Raw genomic sequence first — 21,154 nt, forward strand, 5'->3', positions numbered from 1 at the left:
CACATACATACACACTCAGATCCTAACTTGACACCAAGGGTGTATGTAGAAGGAAATAGTGTGTGGCCAAATGGACTATTGGTTTACTTCAAGGAGATACATCGAAAGGTACTACTGTAGAATCGTGTGTCATTGCGTCTGTGTGTGTAAGAGGCCATGCTCTAGCTAACTCCCTCATGCTCTTGTTGCTAGGTATCATCTCATATACGGAATACCTGTTCCTGCTCTGCATCCTGACAAGTGAGTCCCTATATTCTCTATCTTGCTGTCTCTGCACTATTCTTATTTGAGAGACCAAAGTTTTTCGTGTACAACGCACATTTTTTTCCTCAGAAAATTGTCAAAAGTCAATAGTGCGCATTATACATAGGTAGAGGGGGAAATGAAACAAAACTTCCACATCTTATAAATGTATGCCGCCATCTAGAGGTTAAGAAAAAGCTGTACACTTTAATTCCAATATGCCACCGCCACCAGGAGGTTGTGAAAAAGGGTGTAGCCGACACTTCCATTCCATTATGACAGGGTTACATATATATATATATATATATATATATATATATATATATATATGTGTGTATGTGTGTATTTATATATATATATATATATATATATATATATATATATATATATACAGGGTGATTGAAAAGTAACTCCCTATTTTAAAATACTTTTAATTTATTCATATGTTGTAATATTTTTCTACATTTTTTTGTGTATGTTCCATGATTGAAGGAGCAAGTCTATTCTACCAAACCAATGACTTTGGAAGAACTTGAAGGGCGAATACGAGAAGTTATATCTTCCATCCCACAAGAGTTTCTTGTGAAATCAGTTAATGCGGTTCCCAGGCGGCTTGAGAAACTGGTGGCTAATGCTGGCGCCCATATCGAATTTTAAATAAAACTCCATGCAATACACTTTCTTCTTCAAACAGGTGTTTCATGAGCATTCCTCTTTTTTGCCACCTGTCCCAGCTTTTTTGGAACGTGTTGCAGCTATAAAATTCTAAAATAGAGACATATACAGCAACTGAAAAAAGTATTTAACACGTCACCATTTTTCTCATTAAATAGATTTCCAAAGGTGCTATGACATGACATTTCCTATTGGCTGTTACATCTGTGACGTTGCGACGCTGGTTGAATCGCAGCAAAACTAGTGGCCATTAAAATGGTTAATCCAGGGGAATTTCTGAGGTCCAAAAACAATTCATTTTGGGAAGCTGTTCAACCGCTATGCCATAGGCAAAGACACATTTAAATTTGAATTGAAGAAATGAATTGAATTGAAGGTCATGCTCATTTACTGCATATTTGTACTTTATCTGACCGTATCCCCTCATGACTGTATTATTTGGGGAGTTAAAATTGCCTTTACCACACTGTTAATATCTCTCACCATGTGTGTTCTCTTCTGCTGCAGAGCCCCATGCTGGCTTTAAGATTGCTTTCAATATGTTTGATGCAGACGGCAACCAGATGGTGGACAAGAGGGAGTTCTTGGTGGTAAGTAGCTAATAGGAAGGGAAAACCGTTCATCCATGACATTTACATTCTATTGTCAGTTTTCTTTCTGATATTAGTGATGTTCCCTTTCTCATGGCTATTTCGTAGGTTGTGTTTTAATCTACTGTAATAAGCGGAAAATAAATGAATTTTAGGTTATTCACTTGACTTGCATAAATTAAGGGGACATGAGTGCCAGTACTGTAAGGTTTATAGTTGATTACAGTGAATTAAAAAAACATGACTTTAATCATGTCATAGAGATCTTTATTCTTGAACTCTTTCTAGCTTCAGGAGATTTTCCGGAAGAAAAATGAGAAGAAAGGGAGGAAAGGGGATGCTGAGAAATCAGCACAGTTGGTAAGTGAGTTGGTCATCAGAAATGTGGGATCCAGGATACTTATAATAGCATAAATGTAAAAACAACACATTTTCCCAATTGTCCTGAATATAACCAACTCTGTGACAGTTATGGATTGTCCATGTAGACTTCAACCTGATGCCACTGAGCCATTGTATTATTGAGACTAATAATTGTAATCCAAATAGTAAACAATGTATCAAATAATTTTAATACATCCACAAAGGTATTGTGGTGCAACAGTTGCTGTGGTGTTGTGCATTTGAGCTTATTGAACCGCTGTGCCAAACTGTGCATGTGGATGCATTTAAAATGATTACCGTAATCATGAAATAACAAATTAATTGTTATCTTTGGAGGTATTAGGATAATAACCCGTCATGTAACCATGAGTGAGTGCATGCTGCCTTAAAAGTTTCTTTTCTCTGTTGTACCATGACAGTGACATCCCTACTGTGTACTGGATCAAATGGATATACTCTAGTATAATTTGTCTTATTCCATGCTTCTGTGATTAAGGTTTAGGAACGACATTTTATTGTATTCATAGCCATTTTTTAATTATGCATATGCTGACATGAGTAATTGTTATAGAGTAGTTTGGACAATGTCTTCACCCATGTTAAGCAGAAAATGTTAGTGAACTTCTGGCCCATGGAAAATCTCTGAGATTCTACAGATCTTATCAGACTGTTTAGTCAATACGGATTTTTTTTTATATTGTTAATGCACACATTTTAAATGTCTGATTGAGAAAAATGTATATTACATATAAGATTTTTTGTGACACTTTTTGTATATTATATACTTTGCATTTTATATACAGATCCATTATCTTTCGACACACATTTTAAAATATGTTGATGTTTTACAAAATGTGTGTTGCGCTAAGATATAATCATAGATGCATTGGAAATGACATGTCCCTATGCAGAGTGTATCCACCACCTCTCTCCTTGCATGTACTAACATGTCTTTTATCTTCTCTCCTCCTTTCTCTTTGACTGCATGCTTTGGTGTTCTCTCTCTCCCTCATGTCTCTTTTCTGTGTGGTAGAGTATGCAGCTGTATGGATATCAGGTTGCCCCCATGAACAGCGTATGTATCCAAAAACATACCCCCGTAGTATTCTTTTTGCTAGCCTTAGACAGTTTAAGAACGTGATTAAAGGGTAAATGGAAAAATAAGTGTTCCCAAATTAAATAAGTCACACTAAAACAGTACTTGTTGGTGGCCTCATATTTATTCAACCTTTATTTATCCAGGCAAGGCAGTTGAGAACAGATTCTCATTTGCAATGTCAACCATATTAGACGTCTTAACATGTGGATTATGCAATGTTAGAGTATGAACTAACAATGAATACTGCTCTATTCGTGATATTTTAATGTTAGTTATAGAGTTTACATGTAGCAGTATTGTATGTATTTGTGAAGGTATGAAGGAAGGAAGTGTCAGACAGAATGTAGCCAAGGCTGGATGTTTTTTTTTTATTTTTTTTTTTTTTTCACCATCGACTCTGTGATTAATTTCTGCATGAATAGAAAGGGCTAACTAAGGAGGCGTAATACATGTGTGGTATTTCATGAAGAGGAGAAATACATGAGGTGGGGCACTGTTAAGATATACTGTAATTAATACACATCCAACACTTTCCAAATTGAACCAGGAATGAAATGCAACATTTTGTCTCTGACCAAACATTGCTGATTGAGGATTGCTCATCCTAGGTAGTCAGAGCTGTGTGAAGTGCTGTGGTGGAAAGAAGGTTTGTCACAATGCCTCTTAACAGCCGGGCACAGCCATGTTAAAAAGGTGTCAATAGTGTTCTCCCTGAAGAAAATTAGAGTTAGATGGTCAGAACTCATGAGCTGCACTTTTTAGAGGCAGCACGCTTTAGTACAACCAGCATTTCATCATGGTCAAGGACAGAAGTCATGCTTTAAGGCAGAACATTTCCATTTTGAAGAGATAATCCCCCCCCCCCCCCCCCCCCCACACACACACACACATACACACAATTTGCTTCTGTATGTGGTAGTATAAACACAAAAAATGGTGATACATGGTGATATAATCTTTCTTGTATATATTAGCATAAACTCACAAGTCCCTAGTATCTGAATTTATGGCGAAAACACAAATTCTGTTGATATTCTGATCTGACCTAGTTTCTGTTGTGCTTGCCACTGATGAGTTTCATTCCTGTGTCCCTCTAATGTGGGAATGTATGTTCTTAATCTTTAAAATAAATGTTTATTGTCAGATTTTTATATACACAGTATCTAATTAGCATAAGGGTTTTTAATAGTCCACTTCCTCGAGACTGTAAACCGCTTGATAAATATTAGTGTGTTGGGTAGTTTGTTAAGGATCAAGTGGTCCCACGGCACATCGTGACTTGATATTATATACTACTAAACAGAGTTAATGGGCAAAATGGATAAGCTACTTCCTGTAGTGGTGGTGTTGGAAGTGAACTGACCCTGGCCCTGCTTGACCACCCCTACAGGTGCTAAAAAAAGACAATCAGGAGTTTGTGGCACGGAGTTACTGGGACGTTCTCAGGCGAGGCGCCAGCCAAATCCTCTTTTCTGACCTGGCGGAGGTACACAGACCGAACTGTCCTCTATTCTGTCATTCCTCCAGTATTTATCATTTATCTGTGTTTAATTCTCTAATCATCACTGTATGTCAATGTCTGTTCTCATGATGCTTACCAGAATAAGACCTAAAACTGAGGCTATTTCCACAATGAATTTCTCTAAAACAAAAAAAAGCATACAGATTAAGTATTTGTCAAGTTGCATTATCAAACTGCAAGCCCTTTTTATGTTGCTTTAACTCAAGACAGATGTGTCTCAAATGTTTTTATTCATTTGTCTACTTAACATCAGTTAAGATGTACCACCGTATCTTTCCCAGTCGTATCTTTTTTTTTTTTTTTTATCTCCTTACCATATTCATTACATTACCCGTCATACGTTTTCTTTAAAGGTCATGCACTCATTACAGTAAATACATTTTTACTTGTATTCCTTTTATTCACCTAAATTACTGTTATTTATTTGTATCATACTTTAAACAGTTCATATGGATACAACACATTTATTCTTGATGTGTCTGTTCATTCTTCTCATTTGTAAATCTGTACTGTGCTGGAGTGGCATGATTGTCCAACAATATTACAAACCCCAATTCCAATGAAGTTGGAATGGTTTGCAAAACTTAAATAAAAGCAGAATACAATCGTTTACCTATATTCAATTGAATACACTACAAAGACAAGATATTTAATGTCCAAACTGATACTTTGTTTTTTACTGCAAGTATTCACCCATTTTGAATTTGTTCCAAAAAATCTTAGGAGCGTTTGGGAACTGAGGACAATAATTGTTGAAGCTTTGTAGGTGGAATTCTTTCCCATTCTTGCTTGATGTACAACCCCAATTCCAATGAAGTTGGAACGTTGTGTTAAATATAAATAAAAACAGAATACAATGATTTGCAAATCATGTTCAACCTACATTTAATTGAATACACTACAAAGACAATATATTTAATGTTCAAACTGATCAACTTTATTGTTTTTAGCAAATAATCCTTAACTTGGAATTTTATGGCTGCAACACGTTCCAAAAAAGCTGGGACAGGGTCATGTTTACCACTGTGTTACATCACCTTTTCTTTTAACAACATTCAACAAACGTTTGGGAACTGAGGACACTAATTGTTGAAGCTTTGTAGGTGGAATTCTTTCCCATTCTTGTTTGATAAACGTTATTGTTTTTAGCAAATAATCATTAACTTAGAATTTTATGGACCCTGTTGTAACACGTGCAGAATGTGGCTTGGCATTGTCTTGCTGAAATAAGCAGGGGCGTCCATGAAAAAGATGTTGCTTGTATGGCATGTTGCTCCAAAACCTGTACGTACTTTTCAGCATTAATGGTGCATTGTCAGATGTGCAAGTTACCCATGCCGTGGGCACTAAGACACACATACCATGCCAACACACATGCTGCCTTTTGAACTTTGTGCTGATATCAATCTGGATGGTCCTTTTCCACTTTGGCCAGGAGGACACATACATGATTTCCAAAAATTTTTTTAAATGTGGGCTCATCAAACCAGACTGTGTTAACTGACAATGGTTTTATTCCTGAGCCCACATGGCAATAGCCTTTACACACTGATACCGGGTTTTAATGCAGTGCCGCCTGAGGGATTGAAGGTCACGGGCATTCAATGTTGGTTTTCGGCCTTGAATCCTTTGATGACATTATGGAGCATATATGATGAAATCTCTAAATTCTTTGCAAATTTTTGTTGAGAAACATTGTTCTAAAACTATTTGCTCACGCAGTTGTTCACAAAGTAGTAAATCTCGCCCCAACCTTGCTGTTGAACAACTGAGCCTTTCGGAGATGCTCCTTTAATACCCAATAATGACACTCACCTGTTTCGAATTAACCTGTGTTCACCTGTGGAATGTTCCATGCAGGTATTAATGGGAATGTGTTGCAGGCATCAAATTCAAAATTAGACAATATTTAAAAAAAATAAAAATAAAAACTAAAGCAATAAAGTTTAGCAGTTAGAGCACCCAATATATTTTCTCTGTAGTGTATTCAATTGAATATAGGTTGAAAAGGATTTGCAACTCATTGTATTTTGTTTTTATGTGTGTTTTCTACAATGTCCTAACTTCACTGGAATTGGGGTTTGTCGATAATACAGTATAAGCTAGTGTTAAAACCACTCTCTTCTCTCTCTCTCTTTTTTTTACATCTATATGTTTGTGTCAAACCATTCACCATTTACACCATGTTTAACCCTACAGTATATAGAGCACTCAATGAAATACTTGGGAATTCAAAATGCTAACCTCATAAATGTTTGCACATTAGGAGACTATTCTTTTTAGAACTGTTAAGTACTGTATTGTCATAATTAAAAATGTGATGCATTTATCTTTCATCGTACATTATTTAATTAGAATGTACTATAGTTTGCATAATTATTCCTACCTTTTTTAGCTATTTGGCTGGAAGAAATCACAACTGGCAATCATGTTTACGTCAACCAAATATGTCTCCATGCCCTATAAAGGGCTACAGACACAGATGACACTGAATTGGTGACTTATCATAATTCTGTTAAATTCTAATCACTAACATTTATAGATATGAAAATCACTGAGCACACGGTCAGTCGTAAAACTACGTCAAATGTTTTGTACAGCAGTAATATGTGCAATTGGTGCTATTAAAGTGGTCTGAACATTATCTTACTTCGAGTTCAGGAAGAGGAGGAAGGTTGCACAACATTGCCAGAAAAACACCTTGGAGGTATTCCTAATGATTAAAAACAGCTAACACATAGCAAGCGGCTAGCTGTCTAATGACAGGCTTTGTGCTGCTGTGGCAGCGGAAGCTGAGGTGAATGTAATGACAGTGGAGTGTAATGGGTCTGACTGTGTATTTACTCTCAGGAGCCTTTCATCTGCCGGGATGTCAGATGGACAGAGCACACACAGGATCAGACAAAGGGACAAAAAAAACCAAAACTGAATAAACTAAAATGAAACCATTTGCCAAATTCAAATTGTTTGGCAGTAGAACATAAATAAATTATGCAAACTTACGCAAAAGGTAAACTCAATTGAGGAAACAGGAATACAATGAAATGATAGAATACACTTGAGATAACAAGTATTTTATCAGATAAATAGAGGAAAAGAGGAAGAGATAAAAATCAACTAGGTGAGGGGAGGCTAGATTGGCGGCCAGAGGTCAGCAGAGGACAAATGTTGCGCTACAAAGTGGGTGAGGCTCAGGAAGCACTTTTAGGACAAAAGAAAGAAGCAGGTTCTATTAAAAAAAGAATGTGTTTACTCAACAGATTAGTCAAGCGCCTTCCTTTTGTCTGGCAAAAGTGGCTCTGACTGACAGCTAGAGGAGGAGGCAATGATGGGTACTAGGAGGAGAAAGGAAATAAGGGTAAACTGAGAACTTGCAGCATGAGAGCAAAATAAATGACTGCGGAGGGGGGAAAAGGAACGATAGAATAGGGGAGACAAGGTAGAGAAGATTAGGTCATAGGAAGGAAAAGGTGGGGTAGCCGGTGTCCCTGGAAGTTTTTACTGACTGACAGTCGAAGCAACTGACTAAAGATTGACTGAGCTGCTCCTCATTGGGATTAGTCATGGATTTGGAGGACGAAGAAGACTGATTAGAGTTTACATCAGTAATTACTGTTTTGACTTTTGACTCAATGATCAAAGTCTGTTTTAACACACAAATGCACACACACGCACACACATCCACACACTTGTGCCCTGTGGGCACTATAATATTTTGTTGTCACGGTAGTTATGACCTCACAATGGTGCCGCCACACTTCCAGAAATGATCACACGGTTATGATCACTTTGGCATTACGTCTATAGCTCTTAACATTATTGTTGCAGGTTTAGTTAAGGGGTCAGTACTTAAAGCAATAATTTAGACGATACCCTCCAATGAACATTTTGCACTACTGTTCATCAACTCCTTTCAGTGTGTTTTGTGAACGGGACTCTAAATTGCCCGTAGGTGTGAATGTGAGTGCGAATAGTTGTTTGTTTATATGTGCCCTGCGATTGGCTGACGACCAGTTCAGGGTGTACTCCGCCTCTTGCCTGAAGATTGCTGGGGGGAGGATATATATAGTGAGGAGAAGCGGTACAGAAAATGGAAGGATGGATGGACGTCAAAGAAAACAATTCACTATAATGTGAAATTTTTGAACATTTTCCATTGTTTGGATTACTGGAAAGGGAAATTACCCTGCATCCCTGTTTTTTTAATTTATTTTTTTAGCTTTTTTAGCCCTCCACCAACTCTGTCAAAATGTTTACTTATTCTATACGATATGAGCGGCACTGTACAAGAGTGGTTTGCACGTCTGACTCATAGTTCTGAGTTAGGCTGTTCAAATCTTGCTGTGTTGAGTTTTGCATGTTTTCCCAGTGCTTTTGTGGGTTTTCTGTGGGTACTCCAGCTTCCTCCCACGTTCCCAAAAGAGCTTTCTCCGGTTAAATAAGGAAGATATAAATTGTCCGTAGGTGTGATCGAATGTGAGTGTGAATGGTTGTTTGTCTATATTAGCTCTGCACTTGGCTGGTGACCAGTTCAAGGCTTTGTGTACCCTGCTTCTAGCCTAAAGCCAGCTGGAATAGTTTCCAGCTCACCCACGACCCTAGTGGGGATAAGTGGCACAGAAAATGAATGGCTTTTGTCTGCAATTGTGCCTGTGTCAGTAATTAACATGAAGAAAAAGGCTTAAAGCCCGGACTCACTGTCACAAGGACTAAAGACTAAAACTGATGGGGTGTTTTTTAAAACTAAACGCTAATTTCCTCCAATGCAGTTTGAGTCATTATGTTCCAAACTACATTACATAGACAAACGTATTAGGACACTTGGCCATTATAGGGAGTGAAAATAGAAGAAAAATTTGAATACTGTGAAGAAATCAGCCCAAATTGTGCAGGCCATAAACGTTTTAAACTGAGTGTCACATACTAATCATCTACTAAACTCGAAGCACCTGCACAGGTTTTCCTAGGTGTCATTAAATTGCTTCAGTTTTGTTCAATTGTCTCAATATGGGTAAGACTGTAGACTTGAATTTTTGGGTGCAGAATCCAAAACTGATCTCAGTTTTTCTCTATCACATCAAGTTTTTGAGCAAAGTGAGAAGAAAGTGTAACAAAGGAAATATATACCTATGTAAATAAAACACTAAGATGTAATAGTTACAAGCTTCGAAAACTAAAAAAACAGCATAAAACGAAATAGAACTTACAACGGTATGCCCAAGGTTACAAGGTTAAGAGAAAAGCCAGCACATATCCTCTTAATTCCTACTATGCTAGCTTTCTGTTTGCAGATATTGATAGTACTGACCTATTGGGAGGTGCACACAACTCTCACCATACTGTCTCAATTGTGACTGCACAAATAAATTGCCACGTAGCTGTAGATGAGTCCAATCTTAATCAGCAAGTCTTACTACAGCTAATCAGTGGAATTTTGCTTATCTGGAGGGTAAGCTGCGGAGAAAAAAACTTGACGTGCTAGAAAAAAAACTCACTGCAATTTTGGAATCAGCTTGCCAATTTTAGTTTTAATCAGCATAAAAATCTAATTCAACAGATTTTTTTTTTCAAATTGTTCCCCAGTGTTATCAAACAGAGAAGATTCAAGAATCTAGCAACGATCCAGAAAGAGTGGAATGAGGCGGGAGTCACAGCTTCAAAAACCACAACATTCAGACACATCCGGGAGATGGGCTACAACATATAAACAAACAACGATTTGCATTCACATTCACACCTACGGGCAATAATCAACCTACCACGCATGTTTCTGGGATGTGGGAGGAAATCGGAGTGCCCGGAGAAAACCCACACAGGCACGGGGAGAACTTACAAACTCCAAACAGGCGAGGGCGGGATTTGAACCTCGATCCTTAGAACTGTGAGGCAGATGTGTTAAATATTCCTGCGTCTGAAACAATCTAAGTCATGCAATATGTAATCATAACTGTTTGTATTATAATTAATGTGTCCCCATAGAGGAAAACATATTGGCCCTTCTTGACTTTTTCTCTTTGTCCTGATTTGGGTTTTAGGATTTTAATCTTGAGGTACAACCCCATTAAACGTTTTGGTGCAAATGATTGTGATGACCCAGTGGGATCTCTGCATAAAGTCGCATGGCCATCAAAAGCAAGGTTTGGCAGTGATAGGCATGGCTGTGATTGAGAATTGTTATTTACTTCTGCCTTGATGAGGGATGGCCTTTTTATTGGAACTGATCCAAAGCCCAATCTCCCATTTCCGGGGAGGATTTTCTTTTCATGTATCTAAGAGTCATGCCAATCCTGAAATATCCCCACATTTAGTCAATGCCAAAATAACCCTACACAAATTCCAATCATCTTTTTCTCTTCCTTATAGAGTTTTGAAAGGGTTTAAAACTGTGAGAGAGAGTACAAAATGGACAAAGAGAACAAATAGCACAAATCTATTAAATGGCTCTAATAAAATCAATAACTGAATATAGATCTACTTGCCCAGCTGGATGGAAACAAATACAAGAGGATAACATGAAAGAAAAAAGGGGGAATCATCTCACATGCTCGTGTGCTCTTGGTAACGTTTGTCAGAGGCTGCTGGTAATGGTTTGACTTTCAGTTTGTTTGGCATTTGCAGCACATTGCATGTGATGTGGTAGCTTAATTGCATCTTTTTACCAGCCACTTAATCTGTGTCAACCTCAGTCTTTCTTCTGTCTCTCCTTCTTTTTCATCCTCCTTCCTATATTCTGATTCTACCTCCAGAATGTTTGGTGACAAAGAGCATCACAGTTTTAACTATCAGTTATGTGCTTTAATGTAAGTCCTATTTGTTTGCAATGTTCCGTTTTCTGTTTCCTGCTGTAACAACAAAGGTCACGGGTCTGGGCTAAATGAATACAATTATTATAATTGTCATATTGAGCTCTTTTGTCAAGAAATAATTGTTTGAATGCTCAGAGGACATCTTCAAGTGTACATATTTGATCATCACTTGTTTTCCATCCGATGTTTATTGTCCTCAAATAATGCACAAACTGCCTAAAAAAAAGTTTTCACCAAGGATCGTAGAAAATGTTAATTCATTGATGGATAGGATAACTTGACTTAAAACTTGAATGCGACCAGGACTGGTGCATTGATGTCATGATGGCTGCTGACTTTTGTTTGTTTATGCTTCTTGGTTGATATGATCTGCACACAAGAACTGGCTTGACTGTGTGTTCTCGTCCTCCACATTTGCTGTTTGTCAATACACATTGTTGTCGATTTGTGTTTTTGTAAACCTGTGAGAAATATGGAACCAAGTTCTGTTCAAATTCTATATCTTGTCAAGAACAGTCAAAATCCTCAAAAGGTGTCAGTCCGTTAGCTATCTTAGGGTACACTGAGCACCAAGATACACTATTTTGCCAAACGTATTCGCTCACCTGCCTTGACTCACATACTGTACATATATGAACTTAAGCAAAGCAAAGCAAATTTATTTATATAGCGCATTTCATCCATCCATCTATCCATCCATTTTGTACCGCTTATCCGAGGTCGGGTCGTGGGGGCAGTAGCTTTAGCAGGGACGCCCAGACTTCCCTCTCGCCAGCCACTTCCTCCAGCTCTTCCGAGGGGATCCCGAGGCCTTCCCAGGCCAGCCGAGAGACGTAGTCTCTCCAGTGTGTCCTGGGTCGTCCCCGGGGTCTCCTCCCGGTGGGACATGCCCGGAACACCTCACCGGGGAGGCGTCCGGGAGGCATCCGAATCAGATGCCCAAGCCACCTCATTTGGCTCCTCTCGATAAAGCAACCCTTTATTGCTCAGTGACTGTTTTTTGTCAATGTCTTTATGTCTCAAAAGTGTTCCCTGACAATTGACTGTCTGTTGTCGTACTAGAGCGGCTCCAACTACCGGAGACAAATTCCTTGTGTGTTTTTTGGACATACTTGGCAAATAAAGATGATTCTGATTCTGATTCGATGTGGAGGAGCAGCGGCTCTACTGTGAGATCCTCCTGGATGACCAAGCTTCTCACCCTATCTCTAAAGGAGAGCCCGAACACCCTGCGGCGGAAACTCGTAGATGATGAAAATCCCTAAATTCCTTGCAATTGTACCTTGAGGAACATTGTCCTGAAACTGTTCGACTATTTTCTCACGCACTTGTTGACAAAGAGGTGAACCTCACCCCATCTTTGCTTGTGAATGACTGAGCAATTTAGGGAAGCTCCTTTTATACCCAATCATGGCACCCACCTGTTCCCAATTAGCCTGTTCACCTGTGGGATGTTCCAAACAGGTGTTTGATGAGCAATGCACAAAACAAGGTCCATAAAGACATGGATGAGAGAGTTTGGTGTGGATGAACTTGACTGGACTGCACAGAATCCTGATACCAACCCACGAGAACACCTTTGGGGTGAATTAGAGTGCAGAATGAGAGGCAGGCCTTCTCGTCCAACATCACTGTGTGACCTCACAAATGCGCTTCTGGAAGAATGGTCATAAATTCCCTACACACACTCCTGAACCTTGTGGAAAGCCTTTTCAGAAGAGTTAAAGCTGTTATAGCTGTAAAAGGTGGACCAATATTATATTATTGTAAATGCTATTGATTAAGAAGGGGATGTCTCTTCAGATCATATGCGAGTCAGGTGAGCGAATACTTTTGGCAAGATAGTGTAACTTTGGTTTTGTGTACATTGTAGTGACTCTCTTCTTTGGTATTGAGAAACAGACAATGTTTTCTAAAACAAGTGTTAGTTTTGTTGAGGGATCTCTCACAGATCTTCTCTGTTTCCCCTTTTGTCTCCCTTTCTTTTGACTTTTAGCGTGCAGATGAGACTTTAACTATTGACACCACCCTGCTGGTCCATTTCTTCGGGAGGAAAGGGAAGGCTGAGCTCACTTTTGATGACTTTTATAGGTATTATTCTGTAGCTTGCACAAAGCCTGTAATGACAGAATGCACTTATTCACACCACCAATTATCAAGTGACGTTTTTATTATTATAGTATTCTTTTTTTTTTTTTTTTTTTACAGCATTTCAAATAAAATCTGTCCTATCCTTTTTTTTAAAATATATTTTCAGGTTCATGGACAACCTCCAGACTGAGGTACTGGAGATTGAATTTCTGACTTACTCTAAAGGGATGGCCACCATCAGTGAAGAGGACTTTGCCAAGATCCTCTTGCGCTTCACCAATGTGGAGAATATTGGTGCCTACCTGGAAAATGTCAGACACAGCATACCTGATGAAAAGGTATATTGCATGCTGTATTTCCCCAGCAGTGATGTCTGCTCTAACAGAAGCTGTACCCCAATAAATTCCTGGTGTGCTGTGCTTTTAAACAACAACAAAAAAACTGCTGCACCTGAAATAAATACCTTCTCTTTTATTTTGTGCCTTACACAATTTGGTGAAGGAGACATCTACAGTATACCACAGCATATACCCAATATGGAGCAGACATGACATCTGTAAAGCTGATGTTTGTGATGTTTAAATTGCTAAAAAGCTATGAAAGATTTTAATTATCACTGTTTGTGGAACAATTACAGAAAGTTTAGGTCACCAGTAAACAGGTCAACTGGACCTTGGTCACTTTGTGTAAAAATAATCAATTGTATAGTACTAATAACTGCAGATTTATCCATCCATTTTCCAAAACGCTTTTCAATTTCAAGTCTTCACTTCAGATTTTTACAATAAAAATTTGGGGATAATGTATTGGGATACAATTTGACCTTTTGCAAGCAGCAGCACTTCTTCAGTTTCCTCACACATCAGTTTGATTTACTTCCCCTGTGAGTGCTGCTGCCTCCTAGCCATGAATAGCACCTGAAATTTCCCACCACTTTATCGGCCTGCGGCTGTTGTCGCTCGCCACACTTCAACGCTCCACTGACTTCCTCGACCACACACACACATTCATGCAGGCACACATGCTGTCAGGCTTTTTTCAAATGTATTCATCTATTAGTATACCTGAATGTGTCTCTTTATTTATGTCAGACAATGACTGAATTATTGATTGTTATTTATTCATGTTTACAGTAATGGAATTCATCAAATGTTTGTTTCAAACAGAATCCTACCCTATCAGTTTGTTCATATGATCATTAATTTCCCAATAGTTTCCCATTCACAGAGTGAAAACTTTAAACAGCCAGTCACTTGGTAAATAGATTTTTACATTACAGTATTGGTATGAGCAGCTGCTTAAGCTTTTGTTTTGCTTTGTTTGTAATAGAAATCACTGAGTTGATGTGCCTCAAAGAGTATTAAATGCATGTTTGTTTATTTTGGTGTTACAGGGAATCACCTTCGATGAGTTCCGCTCCTTCTTCCAGTTTCTCAACAACCTTGAGGACTTTGCCATTGCCATGCAGATGTACAATTTTGCATCTCGCTCCATCGGACAAGGTTGGGACAGAGCTGTAAAAGCTACACTGTTAGACATTTTATAGGTTTTTAAGGGTTTTAAACTTCAATTTGTACTTGGCAGCAGTGTTGCCAGTAAGAAAAAAAAAGTGGGAGCTGAGTAGTCTGAATTTGATTCTGGAGTCATCCACCACTTGATACATCATAATCCTTCACCCGCTGTCAATCATTCCAACTTTTGAGCAGTATTTGCTCAATACTAGTTAGGAACATACTACTTGTTTTGCTTACCTGAATCAGGTGACAGTCTGTGAAAGCAGCAGTTGGCTCCTGTTTCTTGACCTCTACAATAAGCTTCCTCCCGTGGAAAAATACTGTGACTACCAAACGCACATGTATATAATAGAAGCATATACAACAATGCTTTTCTGCAACGGTGCCACATTGTTATTGTTCAGTATTTCTACACAGATTTTAATGATCATTCTCTTTTTTGTAGTATCGTATTTTCTTGCACGTGTCTCCTGTTATATACACGTGTCTTGTTATTTACACCGAAATGTTTAAACACTGTGGAGCCATGAATTTCACTATGCATGCTGGGAACATATATTACAGTACACTTAAACATTGCTGTAAATTCTACAGTTATTTACCACATACCATGCAGTAAAATACTGTAAGCTACTGTGACTAATTAAATATAGTTCCTACTGCATCATGGGATTTTGGTTGACATCACACACTATAATCAGTAGACTTTACATTGATTTTATCGGGCTGATCATATCGGCCAATATTTAGCATTTTATGCTGATCGTCTGATCGGCTTTAATGTCATAATTCGCCGATCCGACCAATGACGTCATTGATCGGCTTCGCAAAAGACATTTACTCCGCGTCGCCATCGTGCACAGTATATTTGAATCCAAAAGCTAGTATATTCTTAGCCTTGTCGCGCATCTTTTGACGTAGTATAGGAAATATATGACGGCCAATAAAGTTATTTTAAATTTTAAATGTTTTTTTAAAAAACATTTAAAATGTTTGGCACAAACAACACGTCGGAGACAGGCAACACCTAATGCCCGGATCAGACTACAAGACAAATTTGATCTTTCACGATTGCACTATGTCAGACTACTGCAATAAAATCTTGTATTCCGATACTACTGCATCCCGTTTTTTTACGATCATTGGGCTTTATCTTGTCAACTCAAATGCAACCGGATACACTCATTACCGTGGCGACGACAACAAGAGTGGCGCGCGCCGACTTTGTATTATAAGAACAAAATGGGGGGAAATGTGTATTGGTGGTCACCGGTGCTCAGGACAGGAGAGGACGTTCGTTTAAGGCTTGCTTGAGGTATGTTCCCGTACTTTTAATACGATACGGCTCGCAAGCAGGCAAGAAAAACGTTATGTAGCCTAGCAAGCTTTTGCTAGCACTAACGGTTATACGTAAACATGCCACCGTTCTGTTGAAACATGCTCTAAAATTTCCGTGTGGGTGAAGTAATTTAATAAAAAATAAAGTGTTTTAATTACAGCAAGTTAGCACCCATTATTTCTGTCATGTAATGTTGGTTTGACCTGACTGATTAGAATACACGATCTGACGAGAGCAGTGATTTCCAACCTTTATGGAGCCAAAGAACATATTTTACAATTGAAAAATCTCATGGCACACCAACAAACAAAACTGTCACAAAAAGTGGTTACATTACTGTATTTACTTCCTGCCATCTAAGAGAAGACCATTTATCATTTGTTCTGTCTGTCACTATGCCTCACTGACATAAATAGATGAACAAAGATACATTATTTATTGTATATATAATTTTTAGAGCAACTAAGTGCACAGGTATATACAGTAAATGAACAGGTCATTTAAATAGACACATTCCTCCATCTTGTGATCGGATCGGTTTATTAAACTCGCTGATCGGTGATCGGCCCCAAAAATCCTGATCGTGTATTTTTTAAAATCAGTGTTTCTATTAATTGTTTTCCTGTTGAGTCACACAAGGTAAATGGGAGGTATTTTGAAAAAGTACATCAAATTGAGTAATCACTAATGTTGGGCGGATCGATCCAAAATATGGATAATATAGATACCAAGTCAGTATTGGATCGGATCAATACTAGCCTGAAAATATCGACACAGTAATTTCAGTTTCGCTCTTGCATGCACTGCTTTGGTTTGATCAAACAGGCGATGCCAGACTCGCCGTTTCTGTCTCAGCGAGTAGCTTCGCTCCTCATCTCCGCGCTCGTGTTTCGACGTTGTGCGGTCACATGACTTAGCAGCAGTCAGCGCCGAGCGGCGAGTGGCGAGCGCTCGAGTGTGCGCTCTTCGCTCCTCTTCCCCCCTCTCGGGTTTCGTGCCGTCACGTGACCGAGCAGTGCGCGCAAGCAAGCTGCTGTCTCCGCCCACCCACTAACACAACGCGCACACGCACACACGGCGCGTGCCATCCACAGCACTGAGCAGGAGAGACGCGCCATGTTATATTTTCAGGGTGAAAATGACACATTAGCAAGTGGTACAGTGGCAACACCACGAATTTATACAAAGACATGCAAAACCACGCCAAAGAAAACAATGACCAGAAACATACATATTTTGCTGTATGGTATGTGGTAAATAACTAGAATTTATTGGAATGTCTAACAGTGTAGAGTTAAAGGCACATGTGGTACCCTTCTCTCTGTGCAGAGAAACTCACACAATATTTGTCTTTGTCCCTTGTCAGATGAGTTTGCAAGGGCAGTTTATGTGGCCACGGGTCTGAAGCTGACACGTCACTTGGTCAACACTATCTTCAAGATCTTTGACGTGGATCATGATGACCAGCTCTCTTACAAGGAGTTCATTGGCATCATGAAGGACAGGCTGCACCGAGGTGCCAGGGTGAGGAAGTCTCTACAGTATTCTATTGGCATGCAGCAATAAAAAGATGTCAATGAGAGGGGGCTCATGATTTACTTGCCCTGCACAGTTACTTGTTTGATGCTTTGCTCAATGGCACATCAGCAGTGCAGTGGAAGCAAATTTGCATCTCTCCAAACGTGGGTACTCCTGCCTGATTTATCATAAATAGGCCTCTCAAGACACAGCCATGAATCTAAGCCTGTTTTGTCATGATTGAACACATTTTAAACATATACTTCCTCCACCTGACATTTTAAATCTAGTGTGTCGTACTATACTACATACTGTATATGCCGGGGTGCACATAACTGTTTTGGTGCGGTTCTCAAATGAGCACCAGAGATTGTTGCTTGGTGAGCACTTTTTTTCTTGACCCGTAAAGGCATTTTGATGGATCGTCGTAGCTGCCGTTCAGCCACAGACAGACGTCCAAGTCCCGTGGTAGCCGGCCACGTGGCACGGGGTGCACCCTCAGCCACCGCTGCCACCCGCGAGTGGCGCCTTGTGCTAGGAACTTTATTGTGCACCACATGCGCGCAGCTGAGGTCAACTCAACTGAGAAAGCAACAAATCAGTTCATGAAGTGATCCCATTTGGTACGTTCATTCAAAAGATTGGTTCATTTGAAGTTATTTGTAAACGACAACACTTCTTGAGCCCTGGCTACCGCTTGAGCCCTGGCTACCGCTGTAATCCCCCGTAGTGGTACGCATCTACGCATCGGGTGTGCATTTAATATTTTCAGTGTGCATGTCCACCTTCGCAGCACTTATGTGCACCCCTGGTTATATGTGTACTGAAGCAACCAATGTTGATGTTGGATCGTCACAAACGTTCAATAATTACACCACAACAATATAAAACGAAAACAAACCAAGGATTTTGGTGAAATAAATAAATACAATTTAAAAAAAATATATCAATACTGTTTTTCCTATCTGCTACACCAGGTCGCTGTGTTATTTTTATTTTTTCTACAGTGTTATACTGTTGAGTAAAAAATAATTTTAATATTTGTGTGTTCATCTTTTTCCTTTCCGTGACCGCACCGTTCCCCAGTAAGTGAACGTGTGTGAGAGTGAATGTGAACCTCAGGGCGGAATCAGGAAAGGGAACGACGAAGTGCCGAACGATTCGGTCAACAAATCTTTTGAATGAATCATTTGAATGAACGGATTCTAGTGATTCAGTACAGTCAAAAGAACTGCTGCTCCTACGTTACTGTATATAGTGGAAGCTTTGGGGATTTTTCAGGATGTTTGATCTTTGCTTTGCTATCTATGACAGCTTGGGGGAAAAAAGGCTATCAACATCACCTAATTACGTGAAGTGGTGAAAAACTCAGACAAATGGAAACCACCTCGTGTCACTGCACTAAGGCGCTTCCAGAAATAAAACACTGCTCTCTCGTGGTGTTATGTGATAAGTCACCACAGTAGACTATCAACATTGTTCAACTCTATGAACCTAACTAACATTAGTTCCAGCTATACTGTATAATTTGTGTCCTAGTAGTTTGGTATCACAATGATTTATTGCTAACCACTTCCTTTCTTTGTCTTTCTTTCTCTATTCTCCCACTCTTGCTTGCTTGCATTCTTGATTTCTCTGTTGTCCATCCAACATGCTACTCTTATCCTTGCTACAATGCTAACAATGTCTGATGCTTTCCATCCTTCCCCAACTCATTAATCTCCCCGCATTTTCCTTCTCTTTTTTCACGACCTGATATCATGATCCGCTCTCAGGGTTATAAAACAATGGAGCGAGCCATTTCCTTTAGATCCTGTCTGAAAAGAGAGCTGGCGGGCAGATAAGTATAACCTACAACTGTATCAACTCCATGTTTATTGATTTAAAAAAAAATCAGGTGTTGTAATACACGCCTTTCTGTGTTAGCATTTTAACTAGTTATTTTTTAGAATGTGATTGTGTCTCATTGACTCGATGAAATAGACTAATAGAAAAAAGCATGAATAAATCTTCACTTTTATAATGATATTGGATTGGAGCACTGTCTGAACATGCCACCCTTTGCTATGTGTTTACTAGGTGAAGGCTCCATGCCGCACCTCCTTTCCCCCACCATGTTGTCTCTGAGGCCAAGAGACAAGTGGATTGGTCCTAGATGGAAACAGATGTATCAGACTTAATGAGAGTCGGAACAAAGGTGGACAACTGGACACATACCGTTTTTAATTCAACTCCAAGGATGAAATATACTGAGAGTTCGGGAGAGGTTCTACTAATTTACACGAAAACTTCATCAGCTGCAGTGCAACCTATACACACTGAAACAGCACATTGGCCATATGGTCAATATATATGAGATATTTATGTTGTTATGTTTATACTTACTAGAATATTTGCATGATTGTAATGCACTCCGTTTTTTTGTTCCTATTTGTGTTATTACTAGTTTGTTTGCTTTGAATCCTTTTTCTGCCCTGAGTATGCAAGAGTAATATATTGGATGCTGTTTAATGATTAATAATTTCACGCTGGTTTGCTAATTTAATTGAACTATTAAATATAAATGTACTTCTTTAAGTGTGAAGTTGTTGTTGTTTTTTTTTCTTCAAAAGGTATTTTGGTACCTTTCGGTATCCAAAAACTGTCTACATCAGGCATCAGTTTGCTGTGCGCATGCGCAATGAACATCGTGATGTAACCACTTAACCCGAGGATAATGGGATTTCTGAAGATTGATTGAACACAACTTTATTTGCATTAACGAACAGTTAACATGTTCTATTCGTCCGTGTACCATATACCGGTAAGTTAACATTTTTGCAACAAGCAGCGTAAAATAAAGAAGAGTAAATGACGAAGCGAGCGTGAGAGCGTTGTACTGCAGGTGGAAATGCTGGCATTTTTTGCTAACCGAAGAATTAACGTTTTATGGTTATATTGTCTTCATGTTCATTCGACACGTCAATTTGCTAATGCGTTTGCGCCATAATACGCCGTAAGAAAACGTTGCTCCAGTGTTGCTCTTAACAATACAAGCGCAGTATTAAATACTTAAGATAACTCATTAAAAGAGTAAACGGTCATAAGGTCAAAACTTTTATCACAAAATGCTGCCCTCAACTGCCATAGAAACTAACTGCAAGCTAATCAAAGCCCGAGTTGCCGCGGGGAGGTTAAATAATGTTTTCGATTTGACATGTAAAACCTATTTTCTGCCTCATTTGTGTGTTGCATGGTTGTCTCAAATCGACTTACTTAGTTTTTTTTTCCCTCTTGAATAACATTTGTAAATACAGTACTTAACTGTTGCGGACCTTTTCTGCTTTAGCGGTTTACTGTCGGAACGTTATAACCGACGTACAGTGTTTTTTCC

At 39.0% G+C, this 21,154-nt stretch overlaps 1 protein-coding gene across 1 annotated transcript in view; it reads left to right on the forward strand.

Moving 5' to 3' along the window:
- The window catches only part of LOC133476249 (calcium uptake protein 3, mitochondrial-like), a 40,688-nt gene extending 20,330 nt beyond the window's left edge, over positions 1-20,358 (forward strand). The window contains 10 exon segments of the mRNA XM_061769384.1: positions 193-240; positions 1,426-1,508; positions 1,797-1,868; positions 2,926-2,967; positions 4,382-4,477; positions 13,316-13,410; positions 13,577-13,748; positions 14,804-14,912; positions 17,630-17,787; positions 19,557-20,358. Coding sequence (XP_061625368.1) covers positions 193-240; positions 1,426-1,508; positions 1,797-1,868; positions 2,926-2,967; positions 4,382-4,477; positions 13,316-13,410; positions 13,577-13,748; positions 14,804-14,912; positions 17,630-17,787; positions 19,557-19,625 — 944 coding nt within the window. The 3' untranslated portion in view covers positions 19,626-20,358.
- Positions 20,359-21,154: the final 796 nt, after the last annotated feature.

This window comes from Phyllopteryx taeniolatus, chromosome 4 (assembly GCF_024500385.1).
Source record: "Phyllopteryx taeniolatus isolate TA_2022b chromosome 4, UOR_Ptae_1.2, whole genome shotgun sequence".
NCBI classification, from domain to species: domain Eukaryota; kingdom Metazoa; phylum Chordata; class Actinopteri; order Syngnathiformes; family Syngnathidae; genus Phyllopteryx; species Phyllopteryx taeniolatus.